Source organism: Pocillopora verrucosa, chromosome 4 (assembly GCF_036669915.1).
Source record: "Pocillopora verrucosa isolate sample1 chromosome 4, ASM3666991v2, whole genome shotgun sequence".
In the NCBI taxonomy this organism is placed as follows: Eukaryota; Metazoa; Cnidaria; class Anthozoa; order Scleractinia; family Pocilloporidae; genus Pocillopora; species Pocillopora verrucosa.
Genome location: NC_089315.1, coordinates 13,248,605 through 13,273,915, shown reverse-complemented (window position 1 = coordinate 13,273,915; position 25,311 = coordinate 13,248,605). Strand labels below are relative to the sequence as shown.

General features: G+C 36.4%; 4 protein-coding genes and 1 long non-coding RNA gene across 7 annotated transcripts in view; 1 reads left to right on the top strand and 4 right to left on the bottom strand.

Moving 5' to 3' along the window:
- Positions 1 to 345: 345 nt before the first annotated feature.
- Positions 346 to 4,773, bottom strand: LOC131776829 (contactin-associated protein-like 2). The gene is made up of 4 exons (XM_066165311.1): positions 4,674 to 4,773; positions 2,042 to 2,301; positions 1,512 to 1,623; positions 346 to 1,161 (listed from the first exon to the last, which is right to left on the bottom strand). The coding sequence occupies exons 1-4, from the start codon at positions 4,771 to 4,773 to the stop codon at positions 551 to 553; spliced, it is 1,083 nt and encodes a 360-aa protein (XP_066021408.1). The 3' UTR covers positions 346 to 550.
- Positions 4,774 to 5,895: 1,122 nt separating this feature from the next.
- Positions 5,896 to 11,223, bottom strand: LOC131776831 (neurexin-4-like). 2 transcript variants are annotated; one of them, XM_066165734.1, is made up of 4 exons: positions 11,183 to 11,223; positions 8,471 to 8,724; positions 7,266 to 7,377; positions 5,896 to 6,646 (listed from the first exon to the last, which is right to left on the bottom strand). In XM_066165734.1, the coding sequence occupies exons 2-4, from the start codon at positions 8,678 to 8,680 to the stop codon at positions 6,009 to 6,011; spliced, it is 960 nt and encodes a 319-aa protein (XP_066021831.1). In that variant the 5' UTR covers positions 8,681 to 8,724; positions 11,183 to 11,223; the 3' UTR covers positions 5,896 to 6,008. The 2 variants fall into 2 exon arrangements, with proteins under 2 accessions (XP_066021831.1, XP_058949020.2); XM_059093037.2 differs by lacking the exon at positions 11,183 to 11,223 and adding an exon at positions 9,429 to 9,546.
- A 2,168-nt stretch (positions 11,224 to 13,391) lies between these two features.
- On the top strand, positions 13,392 to 17,421 carry LOC136280477 (uncharacterized). 2 transcript variants are annotated; one of them, XR_010717257.1, is made up of 4 exons: positions 13,392 to 13,546; positions 13,964 to 14,053; positions 15,269 to 15,318; positions 17,314 to 17,421. It is a non-coding gene; the product is annotated as an uncharacterized lncRNA (long non-coding RNA). The 2 variants fall into 2 exon arrangements; XR_010717256.1 differs by lacking the exon at positions 15,269 to 15,318 and having other exon boundaries at positions 17,314 to 17,413.
- Positions 17,422 to 17,514: 93 nt separating this feature from the next.
- LOC136280476 (neurogenic locus notch homolog protein 1-like) lies at positions 17,515 to 19,683 on the bottom strand. Its single transcript, XM_066165735.1, has 3 exons — positions 19,553 to 19,683; positions 18,605 to 18,858; positions 17,515 to 17,691 (listed from the first exon to the last, which is right to left on the bottom strand). Exons 1-3 carry the CDS (start codon positions 19,650 to 19,652, stop codon positions 17,548 to 17,550), a joined length of 498 nt encoding a protein of 165 aa, XP_066021832.1. The 5' UTR covers positions 19,653 to 19,683; the 3' UTR covers positions 17,515 to 17,547.
- A 4,737-nt stretch (positions 19,684 to 24,420) lies between these two features.
- The window catches only part of LOC136280299 (DENN domain-containing protein 1A-like), a 12,045-nt gene continuing 11,154 nt past the window's right edge, over positions 24,421 to 25,311 (bottom strand). The window contains 1 exon segment of the mRNA XM_066165310.1: positions 24,421 to 24,425. Within this exon segment, the coding sequence (XP_066021407.1) occupies positions 24,421 to 24,425 (5 nt within the window).

The window sequence follows — 25,311 nt, the reverse complement described above, 5'->3', positions numbered from 1 at the left end:
TTTGACAATTAATTTTTAAGGACCTTAAAGAGAGGCAGAGTCCATGTGAGGCACAATTTAAATAAATACTTATTACACGTTACCTAAGTGCACCCCTATTACGAACAATCCATTTCAAATCTTGCAATTAACTCCTATCAAACTCTATTGAAACCTCAGTAGAACTTACATGACTGTACTTCTACTTCCTAAAGAAAGATGCACCACTGCATGTGCTACATTTGATCATAGTGTTGCCTGCATCCCTAAAGATACTTCATGGGTTGTATCAATGTTGTTATAAGACTTTTTTCCGCACTTTTTCTCAGTCACTTAGATGTTAAAATGACAACAACAAAAAGAATACAAAAATACCCGTAGACTAGATGAACGTAGAAATGAAGGAACATTTCTCAAGGATCACAGCGTCTTCTTCGCAAAGCCGACGCTAGGTTTTTGGGAACCCACAGTCAACCTTAACGTTAGCTAAATTGAAGATAAAATTTTCTCCTACTTTCCACGGTATATGAGCCTGAAAGGATAAAACTAGTTCATGAGCGTATCATTACAGTTAGGCAGTTCCATAGCACTTCAGCTTTCCCAAGGTATGGTAGCCATGCTCGTTGTTTTGACCTGTATCTCCAAACCTTAGCTGCTTGACTGGCAGATCGGTCTTATCAGAGAGGAAACCACTGTCTTCACGCCATTGTAGATCATTCGCATCACAGTTGCAATGATACCATGCTTTGGTACATGTCTTGTTCACCCCGCAAGTGCACGTTAATCCATTACCACGTGGTTTTGCATTTCCCCAGTAGGTCATGTTCATCGAGTCACGTGACACCCACCAGGCGTACCACCACATCCTAGAGTGATAACACTCGTACTTAACGAACTGCTCGCAGTGAAGGGAAACAGCAGTCAGACTTTTAAGCTGAAAGAGGCTCGCTCCTGTATAGTTAATATTGCGCGAGTAACAGCCTGCATCTTCACATCCTTTCACCAATGTTCTGTTTTCGCTGTCGTGACTTATGACAGTTACGCCAACTCCGTTTTTGTCAGTCATGTCACACATGACCTTATAAGGCAGCAATTCACCTTCACTGTCTGGATCAATCATGTATAGCCCACTTTTTGCTTCACGATGGAGCTTTTTTAAATGGCTGCAGGATTTTGGTAGCACTGTGGTGATAAAGAAAGACAAATGTTTAATTAAATGTTTTGAAAGACTTGCTGAAGGGAGCCTCACGATGAATTGCAGCAATGTTGTTTTGATAAGTAAAAACTATCTTTTCCATCCATTAGAGTGTAAAGAAAATTTTTAAAGCCAACAATCTCTTAAACAAAATCCCTTCCGTTTTGCCTTAATCAGACGAATAAAATAAATTCAAAACTTAATTGGATTTAAAAGTTTGGGAGAAGTAAGTGGTTGAACCTTACGGTTCCTGTAGATTACTGGCAGTATCTTTTGGGGAAGTAAGGTGTGGTAGTTAATTCAAGACAACTCTATCTCTAAGAAGATTTTACAGTACCACTGCAATTTGCTCCAGCATACCCAGGAACACAGAGGCAGCGAAAGCCTTTGCTAGTGAAACCAACTTGACAAGTTCCTCTATTTAAACAAGGGCTGCTACTGCATGGATTCTGCTGAAAACGAAAGAGATAGTAACTGAAGGATAATTTTAAAGACATGACACAATTTTTACCACAAGGACCGCGAAAGTTGAACATATATTGCGTAAAACACCGTCAAAAATTAAGTCAACGACGGCATAACAGAGAAAAAATTGAAACGAAAGATGAAGAAAGTAAATCAACCGTGGACAACAGTTTATGAGATTGGTCAGTTTGCCAGCATTCGGATGCTTTTTGCTCTTTTTATGCTTCATTGTTCAGTGCTGCATATTTTTCAGTTGAGTCTCTATCCTTTCTGAGCTGTCCTACAGCATTTAATTAGTTGTTTCGTCCTTGCTTTTTAAACGAAAGTATCAAATTGATTCGAATTAAAGATACTATTGAGGCGTGAAAAGGCTATATATGGAACTATGAAATGTTTACTGACCTCAACAGCCAAGTAGTAAGCATTAATAGTTTCCGGCTCAAGGAAGACCAGTTGGCTTTCATCAGCTGTGGCGTTATTCAATTCGCAAATGTATTTTCCTCCTTCTAAAGGTTTCACATTGATGGAGACACAATTAGGCTCCATATAACAAATCGTCCGGCAGAACCCCTCATTAACTACCTCTTCACTTCTAATCACGTGCCCCTTTATTGCCCTCTGTGGTTTCAGCTCCTCGAACAGAATGATGCGGCATTCGTCGCCTGTTAATCATATTAGTGCACGTCACATTAATAGTAGAACGCTAGGAATTTGTCATTTATAACATCGGTTCTTTGCGATTTTCGTTTTTAAATCTACTATCAAATCGAATGTCATAAACTTACTTTTTATGCCGCATGAAAACTAATTTACAATTAGCTTAACTAACCTTTCACCAGCTAAGCAGGCATAAATAATTTTGTTGACAAATTATTAGTTTTAAAATTAGAAAGCTCTTTTCTCGTGATCTAAAGGTTCTATTTGAAAGAAATTTTTAGCACTCAAAAGAACATAATTCTCATCGACTGATACTGAAGAGGATTCTGCCAAACGACTAGAGACAAATTTATAAAATAATTCCACGCAAAACCTTAATCTTCTCGTCTACCTTAGAAATTTTGCGTTTTTATAAACCCTTTTTAAAGCATTTGATAGGTCTTGGTAGGATTAAATTATTCTTAAAAACACGTTTTCTACGCCCATCTGTTGAATTATGAGAATTAAATTCGGCCTCGACAGAGGTAGCACTGAGGGGCACTTCGCTTTCTGCTGTCTTTTAAATTAACCTTGAAAGCAATTATAGGCTAATTCACTAAAACATGCTCTGTTAAGACTGTTCTAACAACGTTGTACCAACAACTTTGTCCTGAAGTTTGCATCCTGGTTTAGAGACAACGGGAAGCAAAATTTGGCCGACAATGTCTTCAGTTAAAAAGAACCGAGAGGTTCACGAAATTAAAAACCGTCACCATCCATCAAGGATTATGTTGTTGAAAAACTTGGAAGTGATATTTTTCCAGTTTTGAGTTGAACAAGGCGTTATCGCACTCTCAGTTGGATTATTAAACATAAGAAATAAATTAAAAATAGGAAATTACAATACCAAAATTTATTGCGACATTTAGATTCAAACTCACCAGAACAAGCGAAAACCGATGTCAATCTGATTCCAAACAAAAAAGAAAGCGTAAAAGAGACCGTTGTGGCTGTAATCTTTAAATATGTCGAATAATTCATCCTTATAGATTCTGGTTTACGGCCGGAGGGGTCAAAATTCCACCTTCGGCAGTACACTGCAGCTCTCACAGCTTATGCTAATTAATTTGTCTTTACTTAAAACCGAAAGAGCCCGTCTAAATTTCAGCAGGTGAAATAAATGCTTTCGAGACGGAATGTTAATTTAAAGGTGCTATATTAATTTTCAAAAAACCTATCAGTACCCCGGCCAGAGTTCCTGGTAAAAAGTGTAGATCGAAATGAAAAGTCTTCAATATCCCAATCACAGAAAACAAAGAGAGTTTATCTTTTCCCAAGGCTAGAAACTTTTGAAAAACAATTATAACGTTATTCACGTAATAACTGTTTAGTCAATAAACACATATGACGTCTTCATGTCCGATGGACAAGTCCTTTTAGAAAAGATCTTGGTTTTTCCATAGGCATTTATATTTATCACTAGTATTCTCCAATCTATATAGGGTAGGATTAAGAATAGTTTCAGGCAACCCTGAATATTATTTTTGAAACCGAAGACAGTAGCAAAATGATTCCATTTCTTCTCGTGTCATGACAGCTTTTAAACACCATTCATTGTGTTACGCCATGTTGGACGATGATATGCCACAGAAAATGACTGATTCAATATCTTGCAAGCACGCTAATGAAAAGACAAAAAATAACTTTCCAAATAATTTGAAAAAGGCATTATTTATCTAACAGTCATTACCATAACTATGCAATGCACTTAATATTTACTGACAATTCTACGCATAACAGGAATGATTTCAAGAAAGGAACCACGGTGGCAATGTAAGCATATCTAGGGGAAGTTAACGCCTTTAAATTTGTAGGGAAATTGCCAGTAAAATCGATGAAACTATGCGCCCTCTTCTTTTCTATGTTGACCTTGCAGTGTGTTATGGCATTGTCTTGACACAATTGCCTTCACGGGGTGTGTACTTCAACAAATTTTGCCCCACAATTTTCAAGTTTCTCATTTCCAATGCGAGTCAACCTGAAAGACCAATCCGCTTTTACGAAGGACTAACGCTTGAAATGTCAGCTTTTGAGACTCTATGGTGGCCAATTTACATTATCAACTCAGCTGATAAAAGCTAACTATCTTATAATTGTTTCCTTCTGACTTTTTATTGTTATTATTCCTTTAGTGCTCATCTAAAATAGCAAAGTATTATTTAGAGGCAGCTCTCTCGCGATGACACTTTGGAAAACCCAAATATGATGACGCAGGCTCCGACTGTAGTCCAGCAGGTATAATGTTTGTTCAAAGCCAAAGCGAAAATGACAAGTTATTACTACTAAGTATGCATATCTTATTCGCATTTCTCGATTAATAACACAGAGGCTTCTTTACACTTTCCGTCAAAACTTTGAATTCCATCCTCAAAATCTTTCCCTCTTGGAAATTCTTTCAGTGGTTTAATCCAATTGTTACAATCGGAGTTCATTAGCATTTTAGCTCCCCTGTCCTCAGATCGATAGATCTAAAATCACCAGAAGTGATCAGGAATTCAAATGAAGCTAAAGCAATTAGGTCTATTCGATATATCAAAACGAGAGCTGATAAGGAAGGTAGCATTTTTTTCGGTCTCATCTTAATCGAGGGTCTTTTTTTTAATGTTTAGATGAGATTCATAATCAAAGCAAAAAGTAAGGTAAATTGTATTTCTTGTGTAAGTGGAATTTTTACTCCGGAAGACAAGAAGCAAATATAATAATAAGTCCAAGAAATATTATAACAATAACCTTTAGAACCCTCAGGGATAGGTATCAAAACTTGTTAGCCCTGTGGCTTCCAAGATCTGCGTCAGCTTGTTCAAATAATGACAATATTCTTCTTTGTAAGTCGTCATGTCCTGAGAGTTTGGTTTTTTAATCAAGGCAGTATCAATCAAAAGTTTCCAAATTGTGTCCTCCTCCCTAAACAATTAGAACTTTAAATCTACGGTGATTAGAGTATCACTCGAGTCTTTTTACTAAATATATATCTGATATAAGTGCAACTGCTTCCATTATTCGAAAAACCACTAGCATTGTGTATATACGTGTTGGAAGATATATATTTAACAACATTAACGCCAAAGAAAAATTGCCATTGACGCACAGTACATTGACGCATAATAAATTGGCGCATAACACTTTGACGCATAGTAAATTGGCGCAGAGAATCATGATTGAAGACTTATTAATACAATTATCAGGATCTGTTTTACTCCAAGACAAGCTTATAAGTCAATCATTCACTTCCTAACAAATTACAACCATTAATGGTTAAAATGCAGCGTAGTTAAACTAGTTAGTTTCAACAGAATTCATCGCGATTACCATGTATAAGTTTTACACCAGCACTTAAAGTTTACAATCTCCTGACAGTTTAGTGAAGTAACTCTATACATATTTTTTACATTCCAATTGTTTATACAGGTCCCCATTCAAATCAACTTGCAGCTGAACTTGGCCAGCCAGGTTGGATATTAGCCATAAGTGGTTAAATTACTGAAAATATATTATATATTGGTGTCATTATCGAATCATCATTGTGAGCTTCCTCGTGAAATATTGCCACACGAAATAAGTAAAAACATTGTTTAATAAACTTTTTAAATTATAATCTCTGGCAATAGTTATTATAAGCTTACTGTAAGACGGGACGATCAGTGTTGATTAGCGATTTAGTTCTTTCATAAAATCAGGCGATTCCGTAACACTTAAACTTGCCCAAGGTATGGTAACCCTGCTCGTCAAATTCTGAATCCTTACCTTTGTCATGCACACCTGTATCTCCAAACCTGAGCTGTTTAACCGGCAGATGTGTCTTGTTGGTAAGGACACCACTATCTTCTCGCAATACACCGTCATTCGCACAACAGTTACAGGAGCATTTTTCTGACGTACTGGGTTGTGCACATGTGCGGTTCATGCCGCATGCGCACATGTGACTTTTAGGTGCCGCACCACTCCAGTATGTCATTTCTATCGAATCACGTGAAACCCAAAAGCCATCTATCAATGTAGAACCTCTGCACTCGTATATTATGAACTGTTCACAGTGCAGGGAAACGTTGATGAGACTCACCAGTTGAGAAATGTTCGCTCCTTTGTAGTGTATGTCGCGAGAGTAATTTCCCCTCTCTTCATATCCGTCCACCAATGTCCTGCCCTCGCTGTCGTGACTTATGACAGTCACGCCAACTCCGCCTTTGTCACTCATGTCACAGCTGACGTGGTAAGGTAGCAATTCTCCTTCACCATCAGGATCAATCAGACAGATTCCACTTTTTGCCTTAGGATCAAGCTTCTTTAAGTCACTGCAAGATTTTGATAAAACTGTGAAAAGAAATGAAACATTAGAGTGAGAAGTCGGCCAAGTTGTATGAGGAATTTTTTTTATTTAAAAAAACAAGGAAGGTATCGACTCAGCCATCTGAACTCTCAAAGTTCCTCTCTCCACTTTCGAGTGCAAGGAGGTATCAGAAAATGTTACGGAAACATGTCCCTGAATGAGGAATTATATGTTATGTACTAGTAGGAGTGGCCATAGTACACACAGTCTCGTGAGAACAAATTTAAGCCTGTGAGTGATTCTCAGAAAGAGCCCATTTTATCGTTCCAAATGAAAATTCTGTGTCTGTGGAAGACGAAGTGATCGAGTACAACTAATTCCTCACATTTGTAATTAAATATAATCTTTTGTCTCACAATTTAGTAACTATGTAGTCACGCGTTGGTTACACTGACAAATGCCAGGCGAATCAATTTGACAGGATTGATGTTTTCAGTTTGATTCCAAGCGACTATGTAGGTTGACGTGACTTTTCTCGTGGTTTGAGTTTTGAGGACTCAGTGACTTTTTGTGTACATCAACAAATTTTCTTCTATTTTGAGAATATATGTTGATCACAAATCAGGGCCAACTAAATTTTCAAAATCACAAATTTTAAGGTACCACTGCAGTTTTCTCCAGCATATCCGGGAACACAGACACATCGAAACCCTTTGCTGGTGAAACCAACTTGGCAAGTTCCGTTATTCACACAGGGGCTGCTAATACAGGGATTCTGTTGAGAAGAAAAAACAACGCTCTGATTGAAAAAAGAAGACAAACATATTTTTTATCTATTTATTCATATTTGCCATATTACAATAAAAATTTATAAGGAAGCATGACATGCTACGTTAAATTATAATGTGTATGACGAGGCTTGTATAAGGCTGGGTTTCCTCCCAAAAGAACAAATATACCCAACGTATATGGAGTAACATTGAACAAGACGTAAAGGTGTGAAGCCAGATTTTGATGGAAGAAGGAAAAGCAATAAAAATGCTGGTCTAAAATGATTAAGTTCCGAGCATGTGTACATGTGGTAAACACCAACGCTCTTCGAACACAATTTTAGAAACGAATTTCCTAGAAAGCCTTCATATTACAAACTTAGGTGATTATGCTGGTTTTTTTAAATTGTTTCCTTCCAAATTATTTTCTTGGCCTAACAAACGTAACAGTTTACCGTCAAAACTATAATCCTGAACTTTCTTATGAGGAATCAGGAGGGGCTTTTGCCTGTTTCACCGGAAAGAATCTTGTTAATTCTTGGGGTGAATCATTCTTTCTTTAATATATAAGCGAAATCGCCGGAATAAGTCATCAGATATGTAGTTTCAATTGTTTGCCAGTTTTGGTAGATCGAAATTTAAAGTAAAAACATTTCTTTGTTATTTTCTGAGGGAAACCTCAACCCCACCTATATCATTAACAATTCATTTAAATTTCCTGAATTCCAACTTGATGCTCTTTTCGAAGAGACGAGTTTCTGACAAAGGGTGTACATGTTACTTTTCAACAAAAGATCAATTTTTTATCGTTGACTTCATAACCCTTTCACTCCTAAGATTCCATTAGTAATTCTCCTTACTGTCTGCCATACAATTCCTGTAATGTTAGTTCTGAGAATTTGGTATTGAATCAACTAATAATCCTCTATCGGATTTTTTTTTATTCTCATCACTTGTCTGTTTGATAATGTATTGCTTTGGTAAAGAGAAATTCTGTTTTGGTCACTCATATAAGTTAAAGGGTTAAAGAAAGAAACGGTTTATTATGCGTCTTTGAATTCTTCTCTTGTGAAACTTAACTTGAAGTAAAGCATTTACCTCAATAGCTAGGTAGTAAGCATCCGTTTCCTGAAGGAAGGTCAGTTTACTTTCATCAACTGTGGCGTTATTTAACTCACATTTGTATTTTCCTCCTTGCAAAGGTTGCACATTTATGGAAACACAGTTAGGCTCCATATAACACATCGTGCGACAGCTCCCCTCACTAAGGACTTCACCACTCCTGATCACATGTCCCTTAATTGCCATATTTGGTATCGGTTCCTCAAATAGGATGATGCGACACTCGTCTGCTGCAAAAAAAGAAAAAAAAACACTTAAAAGGGGAAGAAGCAAAGTAAAAAAAACTTTCAACTTGGGCTTTTAAACCCTTTTACGAAACGTCTACATTAACCGTTTTTGTTATTTGTTCCCAAACAATTAAAAATAAACATTTGCTGGAATTGTTATTTGCAGTTTTGAAATAAAATATTGTTGTTATTGTTGAATTGTTATTCGCAGGTTTAAAATATTAAAACTCTCAATTTTTAGCCTAGAGTAAGTAAACGGGAAAACAAGCCAAGGGATTTCTTGGCGACGAGTGTTAAAGTTTAGATGTTCAAATTTACAATTCACGGTGGGGACAATTGATTGGTGCATGGTTTTGGTTATTTTTGTCATCGGTTTTACGATTTTTGTTATTCGCCTGCTTATTTTTCATATCATCGCCTCATCATTTCAGTCAATTTGCCTAAAAAATTTGGATTAAAATTCTTCACCTACCAAGATCTATTTCTTGTTGTTCGGTTGTAGTAGAAATTCGTGGTTGGTGTTCTAGTCTCCGTCATGTGCAGGAAATAACACCTTCTTTCACAATTTTTAAGGGGAAAATTATTAATAGCAAACAGTTTAAATTTTGGGGAGCTTGATAAATAAATGAGTGAAAATAGGCTGAAGATACCATTTCTTTATCAACAAAACATGCTAATAAAGCATTGCTTCCGCGGAATGTCCCTACCTGTACAGCCTTCACAAAAGCAAAATATGATTCCTGAGAAAATGACAAAGACAGAAAGGAATAACGACGTCCCAGAATCAAATTGGTACATAGACGCCATTTAAACCCTTTCTTTCGGTCACAGCTTGAAAGCATCAACTTAAATGAAGGTTTTAGCTTTTTTCTGGCACGAATAATGACAAGAGTACTGCTTCGTGGACTATACTGTTATTGTTTTGGCGAAGCCTCACGAACATATAGATAGAGTTCCTCTTTGTTAATTACCGCTCCTTTTGAAGTTCAAATTTTTTAATCATAGGCCACTAGGTTATGGACAGATGTATGCACGCCCACACTTTACCGCATAACTTGATAGGCCTCGGTTTTCATGCAACTAAGAAGACATGCGTCACGCGTGCCGCCTCAGTAAATTATCAGTGGTTACTTAGTTCAAATTTCCTAAACTGAGTGGTTGACGAGTGTACGATGCTGAAATACGAATATCACCTTTAAGACAGTTGAAAATTCCAGTGAACGTCGTTGTCTTACCGCCGTGAATTCATTTCATAAAGGAGAAACTGCCTCCCACGATCGAGAGAATGTGTTTGATAAAGATGCCATTATAATTTTTAATGCTTGCACCTCTACAACAAAACATTTTACATAACAAACACCTGAACCGCATGATACAAATGTCATCTGATCCTACCGAGAAACCGTGAGTTTACTCTATTTGGTGTTCATTGCACTAAGTTATCAAATTCTAACGTTACTTAGAATTAACAGAAAACCTCTCTGCAAATCAAATGGTATCCCAAGGTGGATTATTTTTGTTTCTTTTTTTAAAAAAATGCCTACAGACTGAATTTCAGTCCTAGGTAATCTTGAAAAGTAACGTATTTCCCATTTATCTCAATTTGTATCAAAGTTTCTTTTACAGAGCTAAGAAAAAACATCTCTATTTGTTGTGCAGAGAATTTGAGCTCCCCTGTTTTGCATCTCTTTATTAGGTTCTTCAATTAAATTAAAGAAGCAGGTGATTAATAATTTGTGACTATTTTTCTCACCGTAACTCTACACATGATGCTTTCGGAGGAACTTATGCTTCTCTCTATAACCGCGGGAACATTTAAGATTAAAATCATATAACCAATTTCGACAAGGAAGTACTTGTTGCTTAGTTGGTAATTGAGCTTAATTGTTAGCGTAAATGGAGCAGAGAATTTAAACGCAACAACGGCTCCAGGAGGGTTTGATATTGTGTTTGAAAAACAGGAGAAATTCTCTTTTTTTTTTTCAATCTTTCTTCAGAATGAGACACGCAGGACCGCTCGTGCGTTTTAAATATGAATATGTTTGTTGAAGTAACTTTTTCCCACCCTTCTCCTCGCGCGTGTAATACCCCACGCGTCTCGCATTCCCTCCGCTGGCCTGAGACACGCAAAAAAAAACAAACAAACACGACCTCTGTTTGATGAGCTTCTCGAATTTTCAGAGAAGAAACATGTCTTTCGTTGCCCAACGATCGAGCTTAAAAATCATTTATCAGATTTCCTTACTGTGACCAGGTCCTCCATATTTCAGTGTTAGTTATCTTAATCACATGTATGTTATTGCAAATGTTCGATAAAACTTTACTACTAGTATTTGGAGATCTAAAAAGTGTTCATGTAAAGGAACTTCGGTTAATATCAATGTGGAGGAAATGAAAAGGCGGCTGTTTTCACAAACTTACTTTCAGAATAACGAAAAGAAAAGGAAAAATACACACTTACCAGAGCAACCATGGCAAAGTTGAAATACGACTCCAGATAAAAAGCAGAGGAAAGAGGCTGCAGTCAAGATATCAAGCTCAAACTTTTTCAGAGGATGCATGGTTCAAAATGTAGCTGCGAGGGTAGTCGATTACAACGGTATAAAAGAAATAAACCAACTGAACTCAATAAAAGTGCGACAAAGTCAGATATAAAAATGTTTATCAAACTTCACACCATGGACAGAATTCTTGCTGTTTTGAACAGTAATTGAAGTCTGTACAGTTTTTGAAAATGATGAATTATTCGTTCTTATTATAAGTAAATAAACGATCTTAGCAGGTGCAATTAAACCGGGCCCAGAGATGAGTAAACTATTTTAGCTGAAAATTTAAGCACCGACAAAACAATATACATTAACGGAATAATTAATTCTCTCAATCCTGAGATCTCCGACCTGGTTTTTCCCTTTTTTGTTACCATATTTCTTTGTTGGCTAGTGCTGAGAACTTAGGGTTGAGTTCATTCAGGTAATATCTCGTTGTTTCTTTTTCATTTTCATGCAGTAATTCTTTACCTATTGACTCTAGCTATAGAGTGTGTTGAAATTTTAAGAAAAGCCTTAAGTAGCGATCATTCTGTGAGTAAAAGGTATACAGAATTTCAAACCCAGTCAATAATTTTTGAAACTTTTTGTTTAAATTCGCGATTTACCTCCGTTTGGATATTCAAGACATCAGAGACGAACAAATTTTCAAAACACAATGGCTTTTAGTTTAATTCATTTCAATAAAAGACAGAAAAGATGCTAATTACCTAAATTTCCATAACAGGTCCTTAACTAAAGGGGACGTTGCCAGGTCTTGGCATCGTTCGTAAGAGTCTTATCATCCTGCAATTGAAATAAACTAAAGTTGGATAAAACAAGGTGATTACACATGAAGCAATTTAACCTCCGGGGCAGAATTTCAAAAGTTTAACCTGTTTGTAAACTAAGAGTCCTTACAGTTCCTAATTTACATTCCATTTTTTTAAAATTTCGCTGCTTCCATTATTTGGCGAATTATAAAGCTACAGTTTCACTTCGGCTTTTCTGTGACCAATCTACTAAGCTTAAGGGGGGGGGGGGGGTAATCAAACTCAGACACAACTCAGGCTCGTAAGATATTCGCTGATACGAGGGGCTAAAGCTTAAAACTTCGGCTTTAGAAAGTTTCGGCCAATTTGCACCTTTATAAACTCATGTACTCGGTTGATAAAACCAAAATATCTTCTTTTACCCCCTCAGACGCAGTTTCCTTAGATACTTATCCCTTTATTTATTACTCGTAAAATATAATTTTGTGTTTATAATCAAAGCAAAACAGGAACGATGGGAGAAAAAAGTAAATCTTATTTATTCGTTTTGTCTCTGTCTTATTTTGTTTACACTTTCGACATTGCTTGGCGCAGCTGAATACAGGACGCACGTCTCGTGTGGACTTTGTAACTACTAATAACTTTTTGTTTTGTCTCTGTGGATCAGTGGTAGACCATTGGAGCGCGAAATGCGGTAGTTTGACGTTCGAGTCTTCATAAAAACTCCAAATATTTTTATCGTCGCGAGGCAAGACTAATGAACATCTTCTACAACCCGGCTTTCAAATTGATCGAACTTCTTTTTATTTCTTCCTTTGCTTCTAATCATTCTCGATTCATGTTCAACTATATGCGCAGTTATGCGCAGTGCGGTTGGTCAGTACAAAATAACTCAGTGTCATGTTGCTTTCTCCTCATGTTATAGAATCATTTTGCCTACTTTTGCTGTAATCTTTTTGTGCAGGGTGAATTTGCTTCTTTATCGCACATGACATTTGTGAAGGTAATGGTGTTGTCATGGTAACCAGCTTTATCATTGGTGGCAAGTGACATTTAGAGTATCACACATTTCTTTGGAGTGGATCCCTTAAATCTCTGGGTTGAATAATAGAATGAGAAGCACTCCAATTACCCTAGAAATGTTAAATACAGGAAATTTCTATTTTCTACACACACAATTGAGTGAATTCTGAACTACAGAAATCTTTGAAGAGTGTGAGAGAGTTGGTTTTCATCCTTGAAAACATTTTCCTTGTCATTCATCATTCCTTGAAGAGTTCATATCGTGAGGTTGCACCTCAAGTCTCTTTTTTTTTGCCGCTTTATCATATCTATTTATACTTATTTACCATTATTCATTTTTTTCAGAACAGGAATGGTGATCAGTCTCAAATTCAGCTTTCTCAGGACACATTAGAGACCTTTTCTTGAGACTCACAGGAATGCATGAATCTATGCATATATTGCATATTGCACATCTTTGCTCATATTGCATAGTTTTTTTGTGATTCTGGCTCATTATGTGAGGTGCGTTTCTTGGGAGAGTTCTTGATTGAAATATCAAGACTAATCAGTGACAGATTGCCTGAACTCATTCAAATTGACATTTGTAGGTATGCTGGTTGGATGTGAATTTAATATTGAATTGAACATATTTTTTTTCAAAATTGTGTCATTTACGTAACTGAAATATATGTATACAATGAAGAGAACAGATCATGTCGGCATTTGAATACAAGTAAGTTTGTGTTCGTGGCTCACTTGTTTTCCAGGCTTCTTTGTTAGAGACTACAATCAACACTCAAAGCTTGAACTTTTATCCACTTCACCATGTAGTAATTTCTTTGAATCACAGATTTTGTTACTTTCATTAATTGAAAGAAGAAAGATATAGCTTAGTTTGAAATCCTTTCTTCTTTCTAATTGTTTCTTTCCTTTTTTCAGTTACTTATAAGTTATGCCTACATAGGAAGAGGACTTCATTTGATGATGGGCAGCTAACAGCTGGCATTCTCAGTTATGAAATATTATCAGGTGAGACTCAACTGAGTAACAATGGCTATTGGGCCAGTGAGATAAATAATTGATAAGTGGATAAATCAATTAAGTTCAAATGGAAATCTCATTTTTCTTTTTTTCTTTTTTTTTTTTTGAGGAGCATATTATTCCAAAAATTTCTAAAGAGAAATGGAATTGATCTCATGAAAAATGAAGGTACACTGACTTTTGATGGGAATTTGATGATTGTACAACCTATTGTTCAATATATGGGTAGAAATTATATACTTGTAATATCCACCAGCGAGGTTTAAAATTGTCTCAAAAGAATGTTTACTTAACAATAACAGAAGTGCAACTCAACTCAGCTGTATGAACAACCTTTCATGCAGAAAATGTATTCTTATAAGGTGGTGCAACATCACAAGTAGGTAACAAAGAGCTAAGTCAGCTTATAAGTCAGACTGCCCATTCTGCCAGAGCACAGCCGGGTTGCCTTAGCACTCTGTCAGAGCTTTCCTTGACATTTTCCCTGTACTCTTTTTATTCATCCTGGATGTAAAGTGAAAGTAAAGTGTCTTTTCTAAGATAATATCACACCCACAACTGACCCAGAGTTCTGGGCACCTGACCACCAAACCACTGTTTCTCTCACCAAGCATGTTTATTATTTTTAATGATTGTGAGTAGATGAATACTATTTATAATAGTGAACTGCAGATTAATAACACCATGTTTTATTTTACCATTAAAGATCTATTACAAGGATTAATTTTTAGATGAATACTATTTATAATAGTGAACTGCAGATTAATAACACCATGTTTTATTTTACCATTAAAGATCTATTACAAGGATTAATTGAAGAAAATATTGATAAAAGGGTTCTCTGGTAGAAGGGGAATTATAAGCTTTCTTGAGTTGGTCCACTGTTGTAATTTAATGGAAATACCTGATTTACTTAACTGTGAGCTGAGTATGACTTTTAAATGCAGAAACCCTAAACTTGAGAGCCCTGAAGATGGGCTGAAGCTTTTCTCTCTCAGGAAACATGTCATGGTTGCTGAATGAATTGACACGGTTATATAGATATTCCAAAGTTAATTGAAACAATCAGCAAATCAGCTGTGCTTAATTGTTTAAGTGGGTTTTCTGAGGAAAATGACGGACTTTCCTTTTGTGCTGATGTCTTTCAGGTAAACAGGGGATTGCTTGAAGAGACTAATTTTACCTGATTTTAATTGATATAAGGGTGGATTGAAAGTCGCTAGCTGCGTAATGTCCTCATCATTCAGCAACAGGTAAGTTATGTTTGAATAAGTACCCCAAGAGTATTTAGTGCGATGCATGATAAATTCGACACCGTCAGCTCGTTTGACTGAAGTCACCGTCGTTGTATAGTTACTCATAGTTATCATTTGAAAATGAATTATTGTTTTATTCGACATCATCCAATCTGAATAACAAGCTGACCAAAACTTACTTCCCTTTTGTCAAAAGCTTGAAATTTTGAAACCTCGCTCCCCTCAAAATATAAGTAAACTTTAACGAAGTGGAGATTTCCATCAAGCTTTATTATGAAAATGAAAGCTAAGAAGCACTGACTTAGTTGTTCTGTTGTCATACCTTCAATTCAAGAGAGGAATTAATTTTTTTGTTGAATCCATATTGTTAAAAAGTGGGTGATTCATTCTTACTATGATATAGTGGTCTCCAATATAAACAAGGCACCGTAGTTTGATACAGTATTTCCCCACGCCGGACATTTGGGGTTGGAAAGATTAAGAAACTTACTACATATTACTGTAGATCAAACTTCGTTGCCTTTTTTTTGTTCTCGGGTGTGTCATCGTCTTTTAGTATCGGTAAAAATGTCTATTGCGGAAACCTAAGCGAAAGGGACGCCATTTGGTTGGCATAAACTAAAACCCGAAAGAGTAAAACGAAACGACCGAAACGAAACAAGCGAAACAAGCAGAACGATCAAAACGAAACGATCGTTATGACCAAAAGAAAACCACAGTGACTATACAACGATCGAGATGAGTGGAGGGGGAAATGTCACTTCAGATATTCTCTCGCATTTAAGGCTCTTAAATAATACGGCCGTCTCACGAAACTTTATTTTTCCTCCACGCGATCAGGTGAACTATAATTTGAAACTTAAATGCAGTTTCTAAGACGGGACGCCAGCCATATTGAATACCAAAAGCGTGTACGGAAAGGAGAGGAATAAAAAGATGACGGTATTCATGGACACCGTATATGTCCGTGACTTAGTTTTTTTTTTTTTTCGTAATTAAGGTTAGATCGACGCCTCGCGCCAAGCCAACGACAATTGAGAGATAACTGAATTTCTTTGAGATACATCAGGAGTAGACCATAATCGAAACGAGACGACTTATGTCGGCTAACGCCTGACACTGGGCATTCATTTTATTTTATTACTATTATTATTATTTTTGACCGTTTTTTTTTATCTTTTGTATATTCTTTTGATCGTTCCGGTCATTTCGCTTTCGTCGTTTCGGTCATTAAGTTCGTTTCTTTTCGATCATTTCGCTATGTTCGTTTCAGTGGTTTCGCTTGTTTCGTTTCGTTTTACTGTTTCGGGTTTTTGTACATGCCCGTTTTGTTTCTCATATTAACTTGAGAACGAATAGTGCTAATCATCTCCGATCTAGTCAATCAGCGCGTGCGAAAAGTACTTTCCTTTGAGTGGTATTTATACCAGTCCCTGCCGCCTTTTAATTTATTTTTTTAGTAACTAGCAAAAAAAATATTGATTTTCGTGCTAAAATTTGTAGTCAATACAATTTCCTTAATCTGCACGCTGGTGAAGAAACAAACATATTGTGAAATTTGACTTTTTCCCGACCATTTGTTTTCTTTTCGTTCGAGTCAAAGCAGAACCAGTGATATTTATAGAGACATTTATTTTAGTTTCAATGATTTAATTATGACAGCTATAAAATTGCTATTCACGATGCCATCACATCTCCAAAGACTGAGAATTTAGTTTTCATGAGTTGAGTTTCGAGGGGCCTGGAAATGTAATTACATATATTCGTGTTACCCGTTAATTAATGTTATGTTTTTTTTTTATTGTTTAAATGTTTTCGGTTGTTTGTTTGTTTGTTTTTCGATAGTTTCCATGTTGCATGTAATATCTTAATTCGAGGTCATCCCATCTGTGTTAGCTCTTTTCTTTGGTGTGTCATGATTCCGTGTCTTTTCTGTAGATGAGAGTTGTGAGTTTAGAGGTTTTGATGTCCTTCTATCTCGGATTTTTTCAGATTTTGGAAGGAAGTGAAGGGGAAGGAAATAGACTCAAGATCACTTTCACGTCAAAAGCAGGCATCTAAATTAAAGAAAGGAAGGAGGGCCGGGTATGGTTTGATTCCAAGCGACTATGGAGGTTGACGCGACTTTTCTCGTGGTTTGAGTTTTGAGGACTCAGTGACTTTTTGTGTACATCAACAAATTTTCTTCTATTTTGAGAATATATGTTGATCACAAATCAGGGCCAACTAAATTTTCAAAATCACAAATTTTAAAGTACCACTGCAGTTTTCTCCAGCATATCCGGGAACACAGACACATCGAAACCCTTTGCTGGTGAAACCAACTTGGCAAGTTCCGTTATTCACACAGGGGCTGCTACTACAGGGATTCTGTTGAGAAGAAAAAACGACGCTCTGATTGAAAAAAGAAGACAAACATATTTTTTATCTATTTATTCATATTTGCCATATTACAATAAAAATTTATAAGGAAGCATGACATGCTACGTTAAATTATAATGTGTATGACGAGGCTTGTATAAGGCTGGGTTTCCTCCCAAAAGAACAAATATATCCAACGTATATGGAGTAACATTGAACAAGACGTAAAGGTGTGAAGCCAGATTTTGATGGAATAAGGAAAGCAATAAAAATGCTGGTCTAAAATGATTAAGTTCCGAGCATGTGCACATGTGGTAAACACCAACGCTCTTCGAACACAATTTTAGAAAGAATCTTGTTAATTCTTGGGGTGAATCATTCTTTCTTTAATATATAAGCGAAATCGCCGGAATAAGTCATCAGATATGTAGTTTCAATTGTTTGCCAGTTTTGGTAGATCGAAATTTAAAGTAAAAACATTTCTTTGTTATTTTCTGAGGGAAACCTCAACCCCACCTATATCATTAACAATTCATTTAAATTTCCTGAATTCCAACTTGATGCTCTTTTCGAAGAGACGAGTTTCTGACAAAGGGTGTACATGTTACTTTTCAACAAAAGATCAATTTTTATCGTTGACTTCATAACCCTTTCACTCCTAAGATTCCATTAGTAATTCTCCTTACTGTCTGCCATACAATTCCTGTAATGTTAGTTCTGAGAATTTGGTATTGAATCAACTAATAATCCTCTATCGGATTTTTTTTTATTCTCATCACTTGTCTGTTTGATAATGTATTGCTTTGGTAAAGAAATTCTGTTTTGGTCACTCATATGAGTTAAAGGGTTAAAGAAAGAAACGGTTTATTATGCATCTTTGAATTCTTCTCTTGTAAAACTTAACTTGAAGTAAAGCATTTACCTCAATAGCTAGGTAGTAAGCATCCGTTTCCTGAAGGAAGGTCAGTTTACTTTCATCAACTGTGGCGTTATTTAACTCACATTTGTATTTTCCTCCTTGCAAAGGTTGCACATTTATGGAAACACAGTTAGGCTCCATATAACACATCGTGCGACAGCTCCCCTCACTGAGGACTTCACCACTCCTGATCACATGTCCCTTAATTGCCATATTTGGTATCGGTTCCTCAAATAGGATGATGCGACACTCGTCTGCTGCAAAAAAAGAAAAAAACACTTAAAGGGAAGAAGCAAAGTAAAAAAAACTTTCAACTTGGGCTTTTAAACCCTTTTACGAAACGTCTACATTAACCGTTTTTGTTATTTGTTCCCAAACAATTAAAAAAAACATTTGCTGGAATTGTTATTTGCAGTTTTGAAATAAAATATTGTTGTTAATGTTGAATTGTTATTCGCAGGTTTAAATATTAAAACTCTCAATTTTTAGCCCAGAGTAAGTAAACGGGAAAACGAGCCAAGGGATTTCTTGGCCACGAGTATTGAAGTTTAGATGTTCAAATTTACAATTCACGGTGAGGAAAATTGATTGGTGCATGGTTTTGGTTATTTTTGTCATCGGTTTTACGATTTTTGTTATTCGCCTGTTTATTTTCATGTCATCGCCTCATCATTTCAGTCAATTTGTCTAAAAATTTGGATTACAATTCTTCACCTACCAAGATCTATTTCTTGTTGTTCGGTTGTAGTAGAAATTCGTGGTTGGTGTTCTAGTCTCCGTCATGTGCAGGAAATAACACCTTCTTTCACAATTTTAAGGGGAAAATTATTAATAGCAAACAGTTTAAATTTTGGGGAGCTTGATAATAAATGAGTGAAAATAGGCTGAAGATACCATTTCTTTATCAACAAAACATGCTAATAAAGCATTGCTTCCGCGGTATGTCCCTACCTGTACAGCCTTCACAAAAGCAAAATATGATTCCTGAGAAAATGACAAAGACAGAAAGGAATAACGACGTCCCAGAATCAAATTGGTACATAGACGCCATTTAAACCTTTTCTTTCGGTCACAGCTTGAAAGCATCAACTTAAATGAAGGTTTTAGCTTTTTTCTGGCACGAATAATGACAAGAGTACTGCTTCGTGGACTATACTGTTATTGTTTTAGTGAAGCCTCACGAACATATAGATAGAGTTCCTCTTTGTTAATTACCGCTCCTTTTGAAGTTCAAATTTTTTAATCATAGGCCACTAGGTTATGGACAGATGTATGCACGCCCACACTTTACGCGTAACTTGATAGGCCTCGGTTTTCATGCAACTAAGAAGACATGCGTCACGCGTGCCGCCTCAGTAAATTATCAGTGGTTGCTTAGTTCAAATTTCCTGTCAAGTGCCTAATAACAAATTTCCTAAACGGAGTGGTTGACGAGTGTACGGATGTTGAAATACGAATATCACCTTTAAGACAGTTGAAAAATTCCAGTGAACGTCGTTGTCTTACCGCCGTGAATTTATTTCATAAAGGAGAAACTGCCTCCCACGATCGAAATAATGTGTTTGATAAAGATGCCATTATAATTTTTAATGCTTGCACCTCTACAGCAAAACATTTTACATAACAACACCTGTACCGCATGATACGAATGTCATCTGATCCTACCGAGAAACCGTGAGTTTACTATATTTGGCGTTCATCGCACTAAGTTATCAAATTCTAACGTTACTTAGAATTAACAGAAAACCTCTCTGCAAATCAAATGGTATCCTAAGGTGGATTATTTTGTTTCTTTTTTAAAAAAATGCCTACAGACTGAATTTCAGTCCTAGGTAATCTTGAAAAGTAACGTTTTTCACATTTATCTCAATTTGTATCAAAGTTTCTTTTACAGAGCGAAGAAAAAAACATCTCTGTTTGTTGTCCAGAGAATTTGAACTCCCCTGTTTTGCATCTCTTTACTAGGTTCTTCAATTAAATTAAAGAAGCAGGTGATTAATAATTTGTGACTATTTTTCTCACCGTAACTCTACACATGATGCTTTCGGAGGAACTTATTAAGTTATCTCTATAACCGCGGGAACATTTAAGATTAAAATCATATAACCAATTTCGACAAGGAAGTAATTGTAGCTTAGTTGGTAATTGAGCTTAATTGTTAGCGTAAATGGAGCAGATAATTTAAACGCAACAACGGCTCCAGGAGGGTTGATATTGTGTTTGAAAAACAGGAGAAATTCTCTTTTTTTTTTTTTAATCTTTCTTCAGAATGAGACACGCAGGACCGCTCGTGCGTTTTAAATATGAATATGTTTGTTGAAGTAACTTTTTCCCGCCCTTCTCCTCGCGCGTGTAATACCCCACGCGTCTAGCATTTCCTCCGCTGGCTGAGACACGCAAAAGAAAAAACAAACACGACTTCTGTTTGATGAGCTTCTCGAATTTTCAGAGAAGAAACATGTCTTTCGTTGCCCAACGATCGAGCCTAAAAATCATTTACAGATTTCCTTACTGTGACCAGGGTCCTCATATTTCAGTGTTAGTTATCTTAATCACATGCATGGTATTGCAAATGTTCGATAAAACTTTATACTAGTAGTTGGAGATCTAAAAAGTGTTCATGTAAAGGAACTTCGGTTAATATCAATGTGGAGGAAATGAAAGGCTGCTGTTTTCACCAACTTACTTTCAGAATAACGAAAAGAAAACGGATAACATACACACTTACGAGCCAGCTAACCCTGCGCAAATTGACAATACGGACTCCAGATAAAAGCAAGAGGAACGGAGAGGCTGCAGTCAAGATATCACGCTCAAATTTTTCAGAGGCTGCATGGTTGAAAATATACTGCGAGGGTAGTCGATGTAAAAATTAACAATAAACCCCATTGCCATCAATTAAAAACTGCGACAAAGTAGACTAAAAAATGTTTATCAAACTTCACTCCCTGGAACAGAATTCGTGAGCTGTTTGAACAGTAATGAAGTCTTGTTACAGTTTTGTCTATGAGAGTCTTTGAAAATGATGAATTATATTATTATTATAAGTAAATAAACGATCTTAGAAGGTGCAATTAAAACGGGCCAGAGATGTGTAAACTATTTTAGCTGATAACTTAAGTACCGACAAAACCAATATACATTAACGGAATAATTAACTCTCTCCATCCTGAGATCTCAGACCTGGGTTTCACTTTTTTCGTCTTTGTACACACTTTATGTACCTCTTTCTTGTTGGCTAGTGCATGAGAACTTAGGGGTGAGTCCTTTCAGGCACTATCTCATTGTGTCTTTTCATTTTATTCATGAGTATATTCTTTACCTATCGACTCTAGCTATAGAGGTGTGTTGAAATTTTAAGAAAAGCCTTGAGTAGCGAATCCTTCTGTGAGTAAAAGGTATACAGAGATGTCAAACCCAGTCCATAATTTTTGAAACTTTTTGTTTTAATTTGCGATTTACCTCCGTATGGGTATTCAAGACATCAGAGGAGAACAAATTTTCCAAACACAATGGCTTTTAGTTTAATTCATTTGACTAAAAGACAGAAAAGATGCTAATTACTGAACTTCCATACCAGGTTCATTATCTAAAGGGGATGTTGCAGGTTGCTTGGCATCGTTAGTAAGCGTCTTATCATCCTGCAATTGAAATATAAACTAAAGTTGGATATAAAACAAGGTGAATACACGATGAAGCAATTGTAACTACGGATCAGAATTTCAAACGTTAAAACGGTTTGTAAACTAAGAGTCCGTAACAGTTCCTAATTTACATTCCATTTTTTTAAAAATTTCGCTGCTTCCATTATTTGGCGGAACTATAAAACTACAGTTTCACTCCGGTTTTTTCTGGGGACCGACCTACTAAGCTTAACCGGGGGTTATCAACTCAAACAAAACTCAGGCTCGTAAGATATTCGCTGATACGAGGGGTTAAAGCTTAAAACTTCCGGCTTTAAGAAAGTTGCGGCCAATTTGCACCTTGAGAAAATCTACCTCGGTTGATTAAAAACCAAATATCTTCTTTTGCACCCTCAGACGCCGTTTCTTTAGATACTTATCCCTTTAGTATTACTCGTAAAATAATTTTGTGTTTATAATCAAAGCAAAACAGGAAAACGATGGGAGGGAAAAAAGTCATCTTATTTATTCGTGTTGTCTATGTCTTATTTTGTTCCCACTTTCGACATTTCTTGGCGCAGCTGAATACAGGGAGCACGTCTGTTGTGGAATTTCCTTTGTAATTACCAATAGCTTTTTGTTTTGTCTCGGTGGCTCAGTGGTAGACCATCGGAGTGCGATATGCGGATAGTTTGACGTTCGAGTCCTCATTAAAAAACTCCAAATATTTTATCCCTCGCGAGGCAAGAATAATGAAACAGCTTCTACAACCCGGCTTTCAAATTGCATTACGACCTTCTTTTTATTTTGGAACTTTGCTTCTAATCATTCTCGACTCGTGTTCAACTATATGCGCAAGTTATGCGAAAGTGCTGTTGGTCAGTACAAAATAATCGTGTCCATGTGCGTTCTACTCAGGTATAGGAATCATTGTGCCTACTTTGCTGTAATCTACACCCCCCAAATTAGCCACCGGGAGTAACAAAGCGTTTAGTTATCCTTTTTTGTTTTCTTTTTAACAGTAAATTAGTGCCCAATCACACTATTTGCGTTATCTTTAAGACGCCTACTTTAAAAGAGGGGGGAATAACGCGGAAATTAGTTTAATTATTCACCAATTTCAAAAATAAGACTTCAATTATTCTTTACTTATTTCTCCGGGAGGAGCCCGCGAGGAGGAGCGAAGATGTCATGAGAGCGAGCCTAGAGCCTCATTTGTTCGCCTTTCGTGATGAAAGAGAGGAAATGAGAACAAGTTATTGAATTCAACATGGCGGCGAAAGGTTGGAGGAACGTGGAAGGAGATTGTGTTCCAGATACAGCACAACCGTTGAAAAACGTCTTCGATGGCTGCGTTCAAAATAGAGAAAGAAAATAGAGGAATTGACTATTAAGCTCATACGCACAGCCCACATGTTGCGACACTCAGGGTCGAGGTAAGCTGCAGTTTCTAATAAGCCGCCTGGTTGCTCCCTCAAGGTTAAACCACCCATTTAGTGGCGACCTAGTTAAAGATTATTTCCACAATCAATAAAATATTTTTTATTCAGAAACCAACTTTTCTTTGTCGGCCTGGTTTGAATGGATACTTCTCCAAATGACACTTAGTTCAAAATTGATTTCTCAGGAAAACATTCTTTAACAGAACGAAAGAACATTCATCCAAATTAGTTACAATATATAAATGGAACTCTTGTTATTGACAATCATGACTTTGCGTTTATTTACTAACGTTTTTCTCACTAAAGTCATAAGATATGCCATAAGTGCTACAGAACTGTTATGTTTTGTCTTTTCAAAATGTTAAATTTCATTTCCTGCGAGAAACAAATGTTGGTTAGGTGGAACTGTGTATCAATCTTAAGCCAGGGATCGATCTTCCTAATTAAGTCACCAATCTAGTCAATACCATGGCTCAAGTATTGTACTATACATTCTCATCCTGAAAAATGATCAGGGGTGGTGACAATGAGTTGAATTAATACCAGAATTGTTCCCCCTCTTTCTGAATTACATTTTGTGCAGGGTGAATTTGCTTCTTTACAGCACATGACAGTGGGAATGGGTAATGGTGTTGTCATGGCTAAAACAGCTTTAGCATGGTTGGCAACGTGAACATTTAGAGTATCACACATTTCTTTGGAGTGGATCCCTTAAATCTCTGGGTTTGATAATTAGAATGAGGAAGCACTCCCATTACCCTAGAAATGTTAAAGACATAGACATTTTATATTTTCTACACCACACCATTGAGGGAATTCTGAAATACAGGAATCTTTGAAGAGTGTGAGAGAGTTTTGGTTTTCATCCTTGAAAAACATTTTCCTTGTCATTCATCATTCCTTGAAGGCGTTCATATCGTGAGGTTGCACCTCAAGTCTTTGTTTTTTTGCCGCTTTATCATATCTATTGATAATATTTACCATTACTAAGTTTTTCAAAAAGGTAGGTGAGCAGTCAAATTCAGCGCTTCTCAGGACAAATTAGAGACTTTTTCTTGAGACTCACAGGAATGCAATGAATCTATGCAGTATATTGCAATATTTGCACAGCTTTGCTCATATTGCATAGTTTTTTTGGGATTCTGGATCAGTTATGTGAGGTGAGTGTTCTTGGGAGCGTTATTGATTGAAATGTCAGAGCGTAATCAGTGACAGATTCGCGGGGGCGGCTGAACTCATTCAAAATTAGACATTTGTAGGATGCTGGGTGGATGTGAATTAATATTGAATTGGAAACACTATTTTTTTCAAGTGGGTCATTTAAGTAAATGAAATATATGTACAATGAAGAGAACAGATAATGTCGACGTATCTGAATTAACAGTAAGTTTGTGTTCATGGTCCATTGTTGTTACAGGTTTCTTTGTTAGGGACTATCAATATACACTCGAAGGTGAACTTTTATACACTTCACCATGTAGTAGTAACTTTCTCTTGAATCACAGATTCTGGTACTTTCATTAATTGAAAGAAGAAAAGATATAGTTTAGTTTGAAATATTTCTATTTCTAATTGTGTTCTTTCCTTGTTGTGGTCAGTTAATGATAGTTATGCCTACCATGAGGAAGAGGACTTCATTTGATGA